Source organism: Larimichthys crocea, chromosome III (genome assembly GCF_000972845.2).
Source record: "Larimichthys crocea isolate SSNF chromosome III, L_crocea_2.0, whole genome shotgun sequence".
Lineage (NCBI taxonomy): Eukaryota > Metazoa > Chordata > Actinopteri > Sciaenidae > Larimichthys > Larimichthys crocea.
In genome coordinates this window covers 46,615,268-46,632,034 of record NC_040013.1, presented here as the reverse complement: position 1 = coordinate 46,632,034, position 16,767 = coordinate 46,615,268, and the positions used below count along the sequence as shown (strand labels likewise).

The window sequence follows — 16,767 nt, the reverse complement described above, 5'->3', positions numbered from 1 at the left end:
TGCATGAATTGAACACTGACCTGCTGTGTTGTTAGATGCAGGCGATTGTTCCCGTTTTTCTCCTTCTGCAGGGACTTTATTATAGGCTATATGATGTCTTCATGGATGTATATGTAATTATATCCTGCAGTTGTACTGCAAATAGCAATTACAATCCCCAGACCATTTGAAATGATTGACTGTAATGATTTAATCTTAAGGGTGTATGCGAACAAATGAATGTGACTCAAGTGTATGTTCACTATAAAACAAACCAGGGATACTACAAGGCAGCAGAAACCACTTATTACAATGTCATTCAGTGATTTAGACCAGTCTGCATTAATGGGGAATACACAAACATGTCAGAAATGTGCTCATTAAATACATTTGTCACAGCTTAAGTTCGTGTAGATGAACACTGTGGAATAATTATGAGAAACGATAATGGAAGTGTAATTATTTAACTGAGCGCTTATGTAAAACATTTGGGTAGACTGGAGACTTGATGAAATCCATGGGGTAAAAATTCCCAGTGAACGCTCAGCTTCATATACTGGCAAGCCGTTTCCCATCAAGCACTTTGCTTTCACAGCTTATGAAGCGGCGCTTTGCTCTCCCAACTGTGCGCATCCACGTCTTCCGAGGTTTCCAAATCTCACACGAGTTTGCTCGTGTTCAGCATTGCTTACCAAGTGCGGTGGCTGAAGTCTGTCACAAAAAACACTTCAATGCATTTAATATTCCCAGTAACAAAGCAGCTTCTCCAACAGCAAACACATGCTACCAAAACAATGTTGGCTAAGCATTACACTGCAAAAGCAGTCGCTCTGTTTTGTGGTTTAGAGCAGTGGTTCTTGACGTGGCGCTGGGACCCCCAAGGGTGTCACAATGTAATTTCCAGGTTTGCAGGAAGTGGCTCTCTGTGATGTCAACACACTAATGACATTCAAAAAAAGGTCTATTTACTCTGATTTTATACATGTCATATACAGGCCCAGGTACCTCAATAGTATGCGAATTTATTTCTACCTGTTCTATTAGGCCTAAAGCAGACATGTTGACTGAGAAGGTGGAAAGCAATGGTCACTGTTTGAGTTTGTTGTATTACAGTCTTGACCAATCGGTGGGTTGCAAACACCAACCTGATTATTCTTTGGGGGGACAGATAAAAGGAACCCAACCCTTTTGAGCATTAGGTGGTGGATGTCACAGATCAAGCAGGGAAACGGGGAACACAAGAAAAGGCAGACTCCGAACCGGTGCAGATCAATAGTTTTCTAGCAGACATGAATGTACAAGGATTGTCAAAAACAGGTAAGGCAGTCCAAACAAGCAAACAAATCTGTGAAAGGAGCAGGCAATATCCAAAGTATAAAAGGCAGGCAAGGTTCAAGAAACAAAAATAGAACTAGTGAGTGTTAGCAAATCCAGGAAGAGGAAAGAGGTGATTCAATAATTAGCACAACAAAAGTCCACAGCACCTGACCACTGCTTGACTTCTGTTAGTCAAGAAAATGTTTGATCAACCAAACCATTTGTTTGAGAATGACACAATGTAGTGAGGCAAACACCCAGATTAAATGATCTGTGTGTATATTCGTGTGGCTGTATGTGCACTGCTGTGGTTTTGAGCACGTCTCAGTGTTTACTCAAGTGTACGTGTAGGAAGCATTGGAGGAAACAACCTGTGTTGATTTCAGGAAGCAGGGGAAGAGCAGAGCATCCGGGGGCCAGCAGGGTGTGCTGGTGAAGGAGGAGGAAGTAGGTGGTGCCAGGAGGCGTCGAGATCAGGAGGAGGATGAGCATCATCTCTGCAACAGCACCCCAGTGAGGTGTCAATCACTCATAAGGCAGCAAGCGGCCCCTTCATTCCACAGCCATACGCTGTTGATTTATTCATCCCTGCTCCCTTTTTATCCTTCACCATCTCTGCCTCACGCTCGTTCCCTGCCCTTTTGTTATATCTAACACCACCCCGCCCTCCTCCATCTACCTTTTGGTGCTGTGTTCTCTCTCACTCTTGTTGTCTCTTGCTGTGACTGGGAAATCCACACTGTCTTTATGCATGTACGCACACACAAGTCAAGCCTACACACACACTTTTTTTTTAAAACCATGAATCTTCTGCTGTCATAACTCCACCATAAGCCTGACGTACGCCGACACAGAAATTGACATTTGTGTCTGCGTGGCTGATTGACGTGCAGCATCCGATGCCTTCTCTTCCATTGCAACACACACACACACACACACACACACACACACACACACACAGAAATATACACACACATAAACCAACATACAGACACACACAATTTGGCAGACTAATGAGGAAGGGGGGTGAAGAGTTAGAGAAAGAGTTGCAGAGAGAAAGGACATCCTGAATTTGATTCCCTTCAACAAAGCCTCCAATGTATTGATGGGAGCAATGCCACGGATGAGGAGATGGGTGGAGGGGGAATAGGCGCACTGAACCTTAAATGCATCCAATTGATTCCCTCCATTCCTCAGCGGAGTTAACGTTCACAACTTAAAGAGCTAAGAAACAAAAAGCTACACGGAACAGAATCAAACAGTACTTGTTTGGTTTTAGAAAGAGGTATAAATGTTTTTTAAATGTTTTCTTTTTACCAGTTACACCACAATATCTTGTTAGATTTCATGTTAAAATGCCTGCAGCCTTCCTTTGAAGTTGAAGGCTCCTTTTCTTCATCCGAGTTGAGTCACACAAAGGAAAAAAAAAAGTCCACATTTATGTCTGGCTACTCATTCATTAGATATGGGATGGATAAAATCCATCTCCTAGCTGTTAATCGTTTTAAAACTCTTCTCAGTGGGTCCTCTGACCTCCTTTCATGCTTTCTTTTTGCACATGCAGAGAGGTGGGCTGCTGCGTGAACATGACTCGCAGGCATGTCCGTGATATTCGGTGGTGGGGGGTAAATCGGCGTGCTATATCAACGTCCCTGCGCACCAAGTCCCCCTACCAGCCTTAACTCCTCATTAATTAGATGAACACATATACAGGGTGGGTTTTTGAGCCTGCAGCGCTGACTCCATGCAGCTGCTAAGACAACATGACAGTTGACAGGCCGGCTGCAGAGAGTGTTTCTGTTTCGAAGATCCTAAAATCCACTTTTCCTCCAGGTAAGATGGTTGTAATTGTTTTTTTTCTGCTTGAGTGTGATTTTGTAACAACAAGCAATAGTGCAATTATTTCACTTCACTACTAAGAAAATATCATGTTATTAAAAGACATACACCAGCATTACACCAGAGTTAAACCTGCAGGGATTATTTAGATTTTTTGGAACAGATGTACATTAAGTCCAAGTTTCACTCTCCTTTCAGCTCTATTTTGGTCTCCATTAACCGTAAGCACCGTGACGTCATCCATTAGTTGGTGGACAACCATTTTGCATTAATGTTGTCAAACTAGAAATGACCATATTTGGATGAGGGTGTGCAGCTGGTGTGTGATGTACTGTGAGTTGATCTGCGCTTGGTTTTGAAGCAGGAAAAAATGTCTAGTTATAAACATATGTGCTGCACCCTGCTGGCCATTATAAAGACTGTAGGTTTAAGACATTTCCACAGCTCAGGTTCTGGCATGACAACAGCACTGCTCTCCATCAGCATCCTGAAAACTTGCTTCTACTGGTTCTCCAAAGTTCCTGTGCGACCAGGTTAAAAAGGCAACAGTTATTAAGTGCTTTAAACACACAGTCTGGGCAGTAACCTTATGTGTAACTGAGCTAAATAATGTTAGCTCACAGCAGCTACAGTTAGCAGGGGTTTGCTTTATTAGGAAATAACTGAGAGTTGAGGCCAGAAGGAACAGAACACAAAACACTCAGGCTTACTACGAGTCAGTGTTGCATCAAAATGATAGTGAAGCTGTTATTTTAAGGGTAGAAAGTTTACCTAGTGTCACATTACATTACATTCTACTGTATGATGCTGATGATTAGGTATGTTTGGTTTCCAGTTTACCTTGTACTTTTTATTAGTGTAGTGTTGGGAACTCTGATATCAGCATAGCCAGGGTTTAAAGACGAGTGAATGATGCTGGCCACACAGTCTGATGAAACATGAAGAGGAAAATGAGAAATCTTATGCGGGGGAAAAAGATAATCGATTCAATATATTCCAAGATCATATAAATAGGAGTGAAGTTAAACATAAGAGTTGCAGTTAAATAAATCAAATTTTGATCAAGTTTGATCAAAGGAAAAGAAATGAAAAACTTTTTCTGCTTTTTGCTTTTTACATTTTTATTTCGCTCACAGTACTATGTGTATTATTATTTTGTTATTTTTTGGCATAGGCTCCATCTGCACCTTCAAATTATTTGTTTACATTGAATGTTATAAGAATATAGATAAATATGAGTGGTAGATTCAAATGGTCACGTTCTGTGAAGCAGGAAACAGATGTTACTCCCCCCACGCCCTCAGGTTCCCACATTAAGTACATCCAAAACACATCAAGACAAACTACTTGCGACACACCCTGCACACTAACCACTTGTACAACACGAGCGTGCCCTATCACCTATCCAATTACAAGCTTGCTTCTTTTATTTGTTGCGTGCTGTGCAGGGAGCCCAGCTGTATGTACGCGCGTTTGTGTGGTATGTGTGTGTTTGCTGGGATATAAAGAGTCACTCCCTTTCCGTGTGCTGTAGTAAACGGGTCAGTGCGTCTCCTGGGTGAGCTGGACTAAAGTCTGCTGCTCACTGACCTGAGGCTGCATGTCTGCTCAGGACTGCGGGTGGTGCAGTGACCTCAGATCGCAGCTTGGCTAGAGGAGAGGAAAGGAAAGCATAAATATGGCCGAGTCCGTCCTGAGCTCCGGTTCAGGTCCTGGATTTAGAATTCTTCAGCTAGAGTCCCTGTAGTGTAGTTCAGTATTTGTCCTTGAGGCACTGGCACACTGTTTTTAATCAGCTTTATGTTTTTTTTTTTAAACTGATATGCATTTCTCTCATTGCCGTCTTCTTAAAAATAACTGATTCATGCATTACATAAAGGGCAGAGTAACAGCATGGAAGAGTTAGCATAATATAATATACTGAGCCAAATGTCAAGAGCTATTACAGACTAATTTCTAACTTCTGCTATCTAAAGTTTTAGAGAAGATATTACTCTCATTGCCTGTTTTCTTAAAGCTTCACTATTAAGATATAAACCTAAAATATACTCCAACAGAACCCATCCTCGGATGGATGAACGGTGCCTGAAACCGCATCCTCCCTCACCTCTCCAACATCCTAATTTAAGGATAGATTGAATACGACGATTTCTGTTTCTGCATTCGACAATCATGCCCACTTCATGCAGTGATCAGTCAGCTGTGCGGAGCTGAGAAAGTTTGCAGGGTTTGAACTTTTTTTCCTTCTTTTTTTTTTTCACCATTATTTTCTGACACTTTTTGTGCGAATGCCTTCCAGGAGACACTGACAGTGTGCAGCATCATACCCACATTTAAACAATTATCACATTGCACGTCTTTCTTTGCAACGTTGAACGATTGTTGCTTTGCCAAAGACTTCTTTGATGTACTGAATTCAAATTTGAAATCAAAATTGAACTGACCATCTCTCTTGGTGGTTGTCACTTCATGCAAGTCATCCTGTTTGATCCTTCAAACACGTGTCTCGCTTCTGAGCTTTTAGAAATGATTTCTGTGTTGCACAAAAAACATCATTTTATATATTAAGCAGCTTTGCACATGGTTTTAGTCAGTGTCAAGTTTGAATAAAAAAGTAAGATGATTTTGTTCTACAACAATAGATGATCTAAAAAGAAGTGACAAGATAGTAGTTTCTTCTTTGAAGCTACTCATAAAATTTGTGGATTGGAAAGGAATTTTTGTGGAGATGTGCGGTGTAATAATGCACCACATTAAAACCGCATAGTGAGATCACACATCAACAATTAAAAAAAGAAAAGACAATGCAATTATCACATTTCCCTCATTTAAGGAAGCACATAATCCAAAACGAGTAGGGGTGTTGGCAAGCAGAATACTTTGAGGATTTTCATCTCGTGACACATTAGCATTTCCTGTTCTGAGATTCTATAAATGAGTGAAATGTGATAATTCTATCATGTCACTTTTCAGTGAAATATTCATTATATTATGTTTTTAAGCTGGTAGCTGAAAAGGAAGAACCTAAATGTGGCACTTTGTTTCACAGAATTTGGCCGACTTACTCTAAAAAAAGCTCAATTTTTTCAGGAAAGTGCTGCCTATTAGAAATAATGGGAACACTTTTTTTTTTCTTTTTTTTTAGGCACAACCCACCTGCAGATCTTTATTCCATACTGCACCAAACCTGTTCCATCTCAGACACATTCAGACAGCCCACATGAAAATATTACCTGTTTAGTTAATGAATGGCTATACTGATGATCCAGCTCTCCTGTGGTGACATGTTTTTCTCCCCTTGGTTCCGCAACAGTAGCTCATCACTTCAGCAGCAGCACAAACCATGAAGGGGTCCAGCTGAACGCGGTGCCAAATGTTCAGCTGCATGCCAATATTAGAAAGTGTGACAGTGAAGTTGTTTCCTGCAGTGTTTTGTCTCACTTCATTCCCCTGAAGGGCCATTACAGTCCATCTGAAAATGTTCATCTCAAAGAATCATTTAGTCTGTTCATATGTGAGTTCCCATAAAGGAATGTCACTTACAGAAAACATTAAGTGAACAGTTAAGCTTCGGACCAATAACTGATTAGCGTTTGGTGATGATAGCGCCACCATATGGCTATTTTACAAAGCATGTCATGTTTTCACTCCTGGCTCCTGAAGGCTGATGTGTAGAACTCAAATTTGTCCAAGCCTTTCGGTTTATGAACAAATGCCTGTAAAAAAAAACCCTGACATTTCCATCAGCCTCAGGTGAAAATGATGTTTAGTGCTGAAGAAAATCCTACCTTACTAAAGTATGTTGTATTGTCATTGTGAAGGTGATATCATTCACCATCTGCCTAGTTAGCATAGCCTCACAAAGTTGGTAACATGGCTATAGACTATTAGTCTTGTTTAATATCTCATCTCCAATATTTATCAGATTTGGACAAACTCTGAATCTAGTCAGCTATTAATTCAGGTTTAATATTTATATACTGTACCATTTTAAGGCACTGACCTCTTACAGTTATCTTCTGTAAAATTAGAGAATTTAAACACACAATCCACTCAGAGCAATTGTAAAATAACGTTGGTTAGATTACAGCATCATGATAAATGTATTGTCCTTAACTCAATGATCAAGAGTGTGACCCACTTTGAACAACTGATTTCTAGTATTTAGGTATTCTCCAAAATTTAGCACATATTATTTAAACTGGCATTAACTGATTTCTCTGTTGACACAATGTAAACATTGAAATATCACCCTATTAAGCTGAAGTGGCGTATGTCTTTTAGCTTTAGTTGCCTCTTTATACTGTACATGCTGCAGACACAGAGCAGCATAGGCTTTTTTCACAGCAGACATTTTGACTTGTAATAAATCACACATAAATAATGGCTTGGTGCATCACTGTTAACACTCTCACAGCTTGGACTAGGACACAGCCGTTGTTTATGTTATGGTCCTTCATATATGCAACATATGCATGTTGTGTATTAACTCTTTTTGGTTTGACTCCAGCAACTCCTGAAAGATATCACACAGTGTAAAAAAATATGTCTGGGAGTGAATCAAAACAGTAAAGCTGTGGGCTGTAAAACTAAAGCAATGATCTGAAAGACTTAAATACTGTCACTATAAGCAGCCTTTATATAAGTATATAAAATACTGATTTTTTTTTCTCTTAAGTTTATTTAAAACCGTGAAAGGATTGTGTAGAGTTGCATGCTCTATCACGCCTATCTGAGTGCTCGAACATGTTGCTTTTGTAAAGGGAAAGCCATTGCTGACCTCCTCACCCCCCTCCTCTTGGGAGCCTGTTGCGAACAATTGGGAAATGACAGGTTCTTGTCTGGTGTTCGGCAGCCTCAAATGTCTCTGTCCAGTCATCCAGAAGAAAACCAACACGCAGCACGTCCCGCTGTACAGTGACAGGGGCAAAGACAGAGCGGAGTGACAAAGGAAGTAGGAAGGAGGAATTGAAGGCAGTTCTGGTTTCCTATATGGGTCAGTGCATCTCACAGTGACTGAGCACCTGACACATCTCTGTTTGGTCTTGCTTTCATTCCTGAGTCCTCTCTGTCTTTGTTTAAACGCTTTTAAAGAAGTGGTGATTTGATAATCCAGATCATATAATGTGTGTGAATCACACATTCTTATTTTTTCTCTTTCTCTTACATTGTTCTTTTTATTTATTGTTATTCCTTTCACCTCTCCGTGCCTACCTCTCTGTCTAGGATGCATTTGAAGTGCTGGCGGAGAGCTATGAATTCAACGAGATCGAAGGTCCATGTCTGGCCTTCAGGAGAGCTGCATCTGTCCTGAAGAGTCTGCCCTGGGCGGTGCGCAGCCTGGAGGCCACTCTCGACCTACCCTGCCTGGGGGAACACACTAAGGCAGTTATGGACGTAAGTCCCAAAGTTTGCATGCAGAGTCCATACTCAGAGTCCAAGAGACAGCCTGTATTACAGTTTGTGTTCACAGCAGCGATGTCATCAACAACAGTGTTTAATTTGGGCAGCTGTACTAAATGGATAGGACAGCAAACTTTTTGCTCATTTTTCATCTTCTGGATTGGATTTTATGACAGAGTAGCTTGTGAATGCGACGCTTTAAGAAGCTGACTCTCAAATTTTCGAACAAAGAGAGTGTTCAAATCCGTCTCTGCATGCAAATAATAAATAATGCAGTGTTTACTGTGATGGATAACCTCCCTCACCATGCAAGTTTCAGCTCCCTGGAACTTGATTTTCATACTCCTGTGACATAATTTAAAATCAGAGGCTGCGCTGAAGGGAAAAAGTCAATCTAAACACTTTGGAAATGCTCAGCTGTAATGCCAAGTCCATGTGATGTGATGAACGAGCTAAAACACTCGGACACACAACGGACGTAATGTAGCGCTAACCTATGACCTTCAGTGACCTTTATACTGTAAGTGCAAGTGCTAAAAGAACCGGCTACTACCGACTGTGTAGAGGTAGTTTATTGGACAATAATAACATTTTATATTTAAATTATAGCTGCAAATTTGAATATGTAAAAATAAACAAAGCAGATATTTGATTGTGGGCAAAAAAAAAAAAAAGCATCTTGATTTTTCTCGTGGACAGCATGACGGACAGGAGTCACAAAAAACGTCTCAATGATTGAAGATGAAATATAGATTAAGTGGAAATGAGTGAATAATCAGACAACTGTGTGGTAATGACAGCTCACTGCCTAACTTGGCAGTGAGCCAAGCAAAACATTCAATAATAATTAATTGATGGGGTATAGAAAACAGCATGAACAGATTGAGTTGCTATGTGGGACTCTCTTTTTCTTTAATAAACTAAATGTAATTATTATTAAATGTCGGCCTGCTACTGGTCTGTACACTTGGCTGGGAGCAATTATTGTGTCAGTATTTTATTTTCTCCAACAAAAAAGAATGAATACTGGATAAACTGACTCTGTTAATAGGTATTGTCTGTGTGATATATCTTTCCCCTCTGTGCCACAGAGCTCCACTGACAACACATCAATGAGCTGCATTGCTGACATGACACTACCATAAACATGGCCACTACAGTCTGTTTTGTGTCATTCCCACATACACCGCCGTCCCCTGCTGTAAAATAATAATTCAAATGTGTATTCATTCCCAGCTGATTATAGTCTCTTACGTATGTACTATTTCTACCTGCTTGGATAACATTTATGAAAAACAGTACCTAGTCATCTAGGGATATAAATAAATAAATAAATATATGAAGCCACACATTTTCAACTTGTTTCAAAAGATTTACGCCCCCATCCAGAACCGCTGGGTTTAGTGCCGAGCGCCACAGAGCGCAGAAAAGTCAGAAAGTATCACGATTTTGATCTTTTCATGAAAAATATACAAAACACAAACCTTTTCTCTAAATAGAGTACAGAGCTTCAGAGCTATAGGAGAAGGAGGTGTAGCCATGTTAGGGAGAACAATGGGACTTTGAAACAAACTGACCATCACCATCATCACTGACCAGATTTATATTCACCAGCTGACTCATTGTGAGCATTTCATTTTTTATATGGTTTAAAGAGAAAAAAATCTGCTGTCATATTTGTGAGGGAGCGAGATGCATACTTTTCTTCACTTCATTGAGTGAGTATATTTTCTTAGTTGGAGTATTCCTTTAAATTGTGCACACATTGTTTTCCGTCGAGAAGAATCTAGCTGTCTGTCTTCTTCTAATAACACCAATGTACTTTCGAGACGTGACATCAAAGTGGAATTTCATCTTTAAGAACAAATTCACTGTTAGTTGTTGAAGGTTAAAGAAATTCAATGTTGAGTTCAATCTCTCAACAAGATATCAAAAATAGTTTTGAAATTTCAAGTTCCAGACAGACACGATAACAAAACCTGCCACACACACAGACAGGCATCACACAAATTTATCTCGTCTGGGAGGGAAAAAAAAAAAAAAAAAGAGTCTTATCGGGTCACTCTGCAATCATCCCCTCACCTACAGTCGTGCTGAGAGCAGAAATCATGGCAAGTTGTCAAGAAAAGTGTCAAGAAATGTTTGCTTGGGGAGAACACAAAGTCCCTGTAGCAGAACAAGGTGGGCTCTGCAGTCCAACTCTCTGACACGTTAAACCTAACATACACAAGGCAGGTCTCTGAGCAAGTTTCAAAATCTGTCAAACCTGTCACCACCGAGGCAGATTCATTAAACAAAGTAGCATTAATGTCCCAGGAGATTAAATTAGACTGCCTGTGATTGACCTCTCCCTGTTGTTGTTCTTTCACGATTCAGACGTACACCCAGCGGTGAAGTATTTTTTTCACTAGGTTGTCTCTTTAAAAAGAGATCGCAGCTCAAAACAAGAAAATGACATGACACGGAAAACAAAGTGAAACCAAACAGAGTAAAAACAAAACGCTTGATGTGCCTGTGAACATCGGAGTGACACTCTGTCAGCGGCGACTGAATCGCTTGCTGCAAAGTGCCGAAAAGATATGAACGTACTGACATGAAAATCTAGGAGCACTGAGGCAGAGTCGGGGATGAATAGTCACTATGTGTTTTCTGTGTGCACCAGAGACTTTGTGCATGTGGAGATGTGCCCCCCCCTGAGCAGGGAGTGTGTTGAAACATTATCCTTGCATTTGAGGTTGGTCTTAGCTTGAGGGTTGAAAAGCAGAGCTGGACAGGTGGATGCATCGTTGAGCAGTGAAGGCTGCTTCAAACTGCACTGTACTCACAGTCTAGATCCCGGGTCACTGGTTCACTGATACTGGATGTCAACCCCTCATCCACAAGCTTGAAATGCACACAGATACGTATCGTAACACACACATACACACTGATTTCCGACAACTTTTACAATTTCCCTTGGGAAAATGGTCGATATTAAGCAGATAACTGCTGCCTGATTTTATGCCCTCACATAATGAAGACAGTTAAAGCAGCTTATGTGACCAGAAAATTAGCGTTGCTCTGCTGAGAGCGGGAGACAATTAAACGTACAACAAAGTTGTTTGAGAGCAAACAATAGAAGTGGGAGAAAACATTACCACAGGTTTTTTATGGATGCCATAAAACCGGTATTAATCCCAGGTTTCACAACAACAAGGTCGTTATTTTGTGAAAAGAAATGGAAATGAGGACACGAGGAGCACCTGATTTAAGTGGAAACTGTTTCAAATGAGCGGCAATTCGGGCCCATTTGTTAATTGCTGATGGGTCAGAAACCAGGTGAAAACATGCCAGTGCTGACACCAACATTGTTTTCAATAATACCATCTGCTTTTATGTTTTGCAGGAGATCCTTCAATGTGGCCATGCGTTTGAAGTCGAGAAAATACTCTCTGATGAAAGGTATCAAACTCTAAAGGTCAGTACATGGAAAAGAAAAACAACCGGTTTGTTAGCTTTTTCCACTGTGATGCTTTGAAATTGCCATGGAAGCGATTTGCATTTGCCAGCTTTTAAGGACATGGAGCTCTTTCGAAAAGTGTGAATGCTAAGCCTTTCAGAGCATGTCTTCTTGATTACGTCCTTACCTCGTTTCCTGCCAGCTGTTCACAAGTGTGTTTGGGGTTGGACCTAAGACGGCTGAGAAGTGGTACCGCAGAGGGCTGCGCTCATTCAGCGACGTGCTGGCAGACCACAGCATTCAGCTAAACCGGATGCAACAAACTGGTACATCAACATCTCGTCTCCTCCTCTCTGCCACTTCACAAATTATAGACTGAAAATTCCAACCTGAGTTTGCTTCCAAGAAAGACTTAATCGTTAGATTTCTCCAGGAGGGCCTGTGTGTCATTTGGGACTTTTTTTTCCCCTTTTCCTTTTTAGTCCCTTAGGAGGCTCCTTATGTGAGGCTTTATTCGTAATGTGTTTTCCCTAAAGTGAGACCAGTGGGAAGTTTACAGTGAAAACACAATGGAAACGGCAGCAGGGGCATTTTTAATAAAAATCAATGAATAGTGACTATGAAGGGGGGCGCCTAGTGTGAATTTCCTATGAACTCTCATCAATCAGTTGGGCAGAGAGTTGGGCAAAGACGATGAGAGGTCGCTGTCTTACACTGTCTTATGGTTCTGAGTTTCATGTGTTAGTCGTATTTGTAAAGGAAGATTTTGGTTTATACTTCAGTGGGGAATCATCCTTCATTGCTTTGCAATATTGTTGTTTAGTGTAATTACAGACAGATTTAGGATGAAGGGGTTTGGACAGTTTCCAGAGCAAATTAATTTGTGCTACATGATTGAACAAAAGTCTTCAGTCACTTTAGCAGCTGTGTGAGGCAGTAATACTCATTGTAAACGGTTGAGGTCCAGACTGTGGTTTTGATCTTTTGCAGTTTTTGATCTTTCGCTGTCGAGTAGTAAGTAAATATAATAATTGTCCAGAGGGTGGTGTCAGAATAAAGGCATTTAGTGACCTATATCAGAAGGCTTTGAGTCATGTTGCGAACATGAAAGCATTAAGAGATGTGTATGGAATTATTATTAAGGATGAATAAAGTAAAGGCAGAAAGGTCATCGCATTTAGTCACCTGTGAGATTTATGATATCAAGTGTTGGATGAGCAAAGATGTAAAAAAAAAATGAGAAAGAAAGAAATACAGTCTATATTTTTAGCCAGGCTAGTGGCATGGCTCTGGGGATGCAATGTCAGTCTGTCAGCCAGTCCACCACTTTGGTCCATAATGAAATATCTCAAGCACTGTTGGAAGGATTTCCATAGAATTTTCTACAGACCTTCAATGTGCAACAGACCTTCAAAGTGAGGTTAAAATATGTAGTTTTCAGAGAAATGATTAGATCAATTTCCATGATCAGGTCAAAACTTCATAACTGTTTGTCTGTCCACTTGAGGCTGGCTACATAACAAGTCAATTTCTGGTCTCTGTAGCAATTTTTTTCTGTTCATGTTATGGTAAGGAAGTAATTAACAGAGAGGACACTTTGATTGACAGGTGGGTGCCGTTGCAGGTGGCTTGTTTGAGCATTTAGGCATCATTTGGCCTGTGTACGGTCCGCCAATGATCCAAGCTTTTGAGATTTAAAACGTTTCTTCAGAAACCTATGGGTGACGTCACACATACAGGATCCGTTCTTTATACACTCAGTGGTGTTAATAAGCTAAAGTTAGCATGCTAACACACACAGACACAAAGTAAATATACCAACATTTGCTAATTAGCAAAGCACAGCAGTTTTGACTTGTTAATGGTACAAGATGAAACCTACGGGGACACACACACTGAACGACATGAGACATTTCTGTCTGACCCAAAGATGTCAGCCCGATGGGGCGTCAAATCAAGGGATCACCGAAGTCACTGCAGAATGGTCAATGGAAACCATGAATGTCTCTACACAATTTCATGGCAATCCATCAAATAGATAACTCAGTCTGCAAAGTGGTGGGCAGGCCATCAGACTGGCATTGCTGTCTTCTGATCCATGCTGCCAGTGCAAAAAACAAGCAAATCATGGTTTGCTGAAAAACAAAAAAAGGTGTAGTTTGGAGCATATCTGTCGTCATTCTCTGAGGTGATGCAATGCTCAAATCTGAATGAAATAGCTGAGTGAACAAGAATACAGCGATACAGGAGCATCCAAACATGTAGATAACATCAGCCTCAATTGTTGTCAGTGATAGAAATCCCACAGAGCATTTAATGTACGTGGTCTCTAAGGGAAACACTGATACGCTGCTATTCATTTGTCTGCATCATTTCACTGCTTCTTTTGCTGCTCAGGATGTTGCTGGGTGCATACACTGGAGCACTGCATGAGGTGGAAATTCAAAACATTATATTACACCGCTTGCAGGTTTCCATTCTGGTTGAAACTCCATCCGATAATGTATTATGCTGACAGACATCTTCATCAAACTGGTCCATAATCCATCATTCGGAACACTGCAGTCTCTGCTTCACGCAGAGAAATAATGCGTGTTTTTGACATGGAAAATGTGTTTGAACCCTGATCTCTCCACCGCATTGTGTAAATCTTAAAAGAACAGAAGCATGAATTATCCCATTTATTTTATTGCAGCACAGAGTACTGAGGGAAAGATGCAGAGACTGAATGCTCGTTATGTAGCAGAGGAGAAAAAAAAGCAAGATGCGTGAAATCAACAAGATACCCATCAATCCATCCATCATGATTTAGCTCAGTATCTATGGTGGCTGTAATCCTCTTGTGTCTGCAGCAGGCACGAGCTGCTCATCGCCTCCCATCAGCCAGCAGAACACATCACATTTTACCTTACTTTTAATTCACCCTGACGCTCCACTTCCCCAGAGCAAATGGCTGTGATTGATGGCGGGCTCCCAGACTAATAACCACGTGGTCTTTTCCCTGTAGGTTTTCTGCATTATGGAGACATCTCCAGGGCTGTCAGTAAAGCAGAGGCCCGAGCCCTGAGGAACATTATTGACGAAGCTGTCCATGCCATCACACCGGACGCCGTACTAGCACTGACAGGTGGCTTTCGCAGGTATAAGACTAAGTCTCCTCCTTTTAAGCGCTGGTGGTGGTGGCTCAAATAAAACAGCAATTCCTATTCTGTATTTTTCAACAATTGTTAAACTCATTTTGGTTATGCACAGGGCAATACAAATGTATTAGAAATGGTTTGCTTGAATCCTCATCCTTATTACTTACTGCTTTCACACACAAGTCACAGTACATGTGGGTGGAAGCATTAAATCTGCTGGTAGTTCAGTGCATCCTGCAGCTGATACGAATTAATAGATCAAATATTTTACAGAACATGACAGCTAACTTTGTTCCCGATCATAAAAAAGCATAATCCTGAGTGCGCAGGTCATTCCAAACATTGTATTGCATCTACATTAAGATGTTGAAATGTATTACATTGTCAGTCTCGGAGTGCATGGGTGCTCTTCTAAAGCTGCCTACTGAGTGCAACTATCTGCTCACAGCCGGTGCCTCCCTCCGTCGCCACCTCTTTCGGCTGCTCTTTCTTTTTTATGTGCGATGCTTTGTGCCTGAGTAAGCGTGGAGCACTCCGCTCCGTGGTGTTGTAAAAATCCAGCCATAACCAGTGGCGTGTGCGGTAAATAATTCAAAAGCAGTCTGGCAGTAAGGACAGGCGCTTGCCTCTCAACAGGGGTGACAGAGCTGCCGCAGCTTAGCTGATGGTCTTTAATAGTGACTGGGCTACAAATGTTACATGTTGCCAGCTCTTTGTTATTTTCTATGAAAACCTCATGAAAGTCTCATTTTTTTCTATGTACTGTATTCTAATATTTCCATTTGTGAAAGTTTGAAAGCTATTATAGACTGATTTTTTGAAGTGAGAAAAAGTAACTTTTTGCTATATGACCACTGTGAAAAGTATGGATTAGTAATGATGTAGAAAAAGCTAGAATACAAAAGCAGCAGTGGAAAGGAGTCATAAGCTTTGTCTCATTCCATCCATAATAACTTAGTGGGTAATAATACTGTAAGAACATTATATATCTAATAACCTTTTTAGTATGCTATTTTTGTAAGTAATCCACATCCCTGACTTCAATACGAAAAGGAAATGATACAGTACTTTAGTTTCAGATGTCAAACTGTGACTTCAGAATGCCACTTATACTAGTTGTTAAGAGTTACAGTTCCTGTGGTTACAGAGTGCTTTTGATAACTATAGTGTAATGATTGGATTTTAAATTGTAATTCCTTATATATTTCTCACATGACGGTTGCTTAGCATATCCTCCATCCATTTTGGACACCCTCAGAAATGAACGTGTTCTCAACATGTTTATTAATAATTTGCATATTGCATTTATATTTAATTATGTGTATGCAAAAGGTAATACACTCATTTAATTCACAAAATAGTGACCATGTTGTTTTCATCATGCAAATCCAGGAAATTTTATATAATCGGATTTCTCTAGTGTACCCTCTAGTGGTATCCTTTAGTAACATGCGTGGTACATAGGCAAGTATATGAACAATTACATTCACAGCGCAGCTGATGGACTATGTGAAATATTTCTCAGCAGTCTAACTCAATGTGCATTATACGGTAATATACGGTTATACGGTTTTTTATGTGTTATTTTTTCTTTCACAAGTTATAGACTTTAAACGTCTGCACTGTGGAGTGTATTTAACTTGTCTCGGT

The 16,767-nt window shown here is 40.5% G+C and overlaps 1 protein-coding gene across 1 annotated transcript in view; it reads left to right on the top strand.

The window, feature by feature from the left end:
• The window catches only part of dntt (deoxynucleotidyltransferase, terminal), a 70,474-nt gene that overhangs the window by 6,752 nt on the left and 46,955 nt on the right, over positions 1–16,767 (top strand). Inside the window, exons 4-7 of the mRNA XM_027275956.1 lie at positions 8,362–8,532; positions 11,924–11,995; positions 12,180–12,303; positions 14,985–15,117. Coding sequence (XP_027131757.1) covers positions 8,362–8,532; positions 11,924–11,995; positions 12,180–12,303; positions 14,985–15,117 — 500 coding nt within the window. The remainder of the gene's footprint in view (positions 1–8,361; positions 8,533–11,923; positions 11,996–12,179; positions 12,304–14,984; positions 15,118–16,767) is intronic.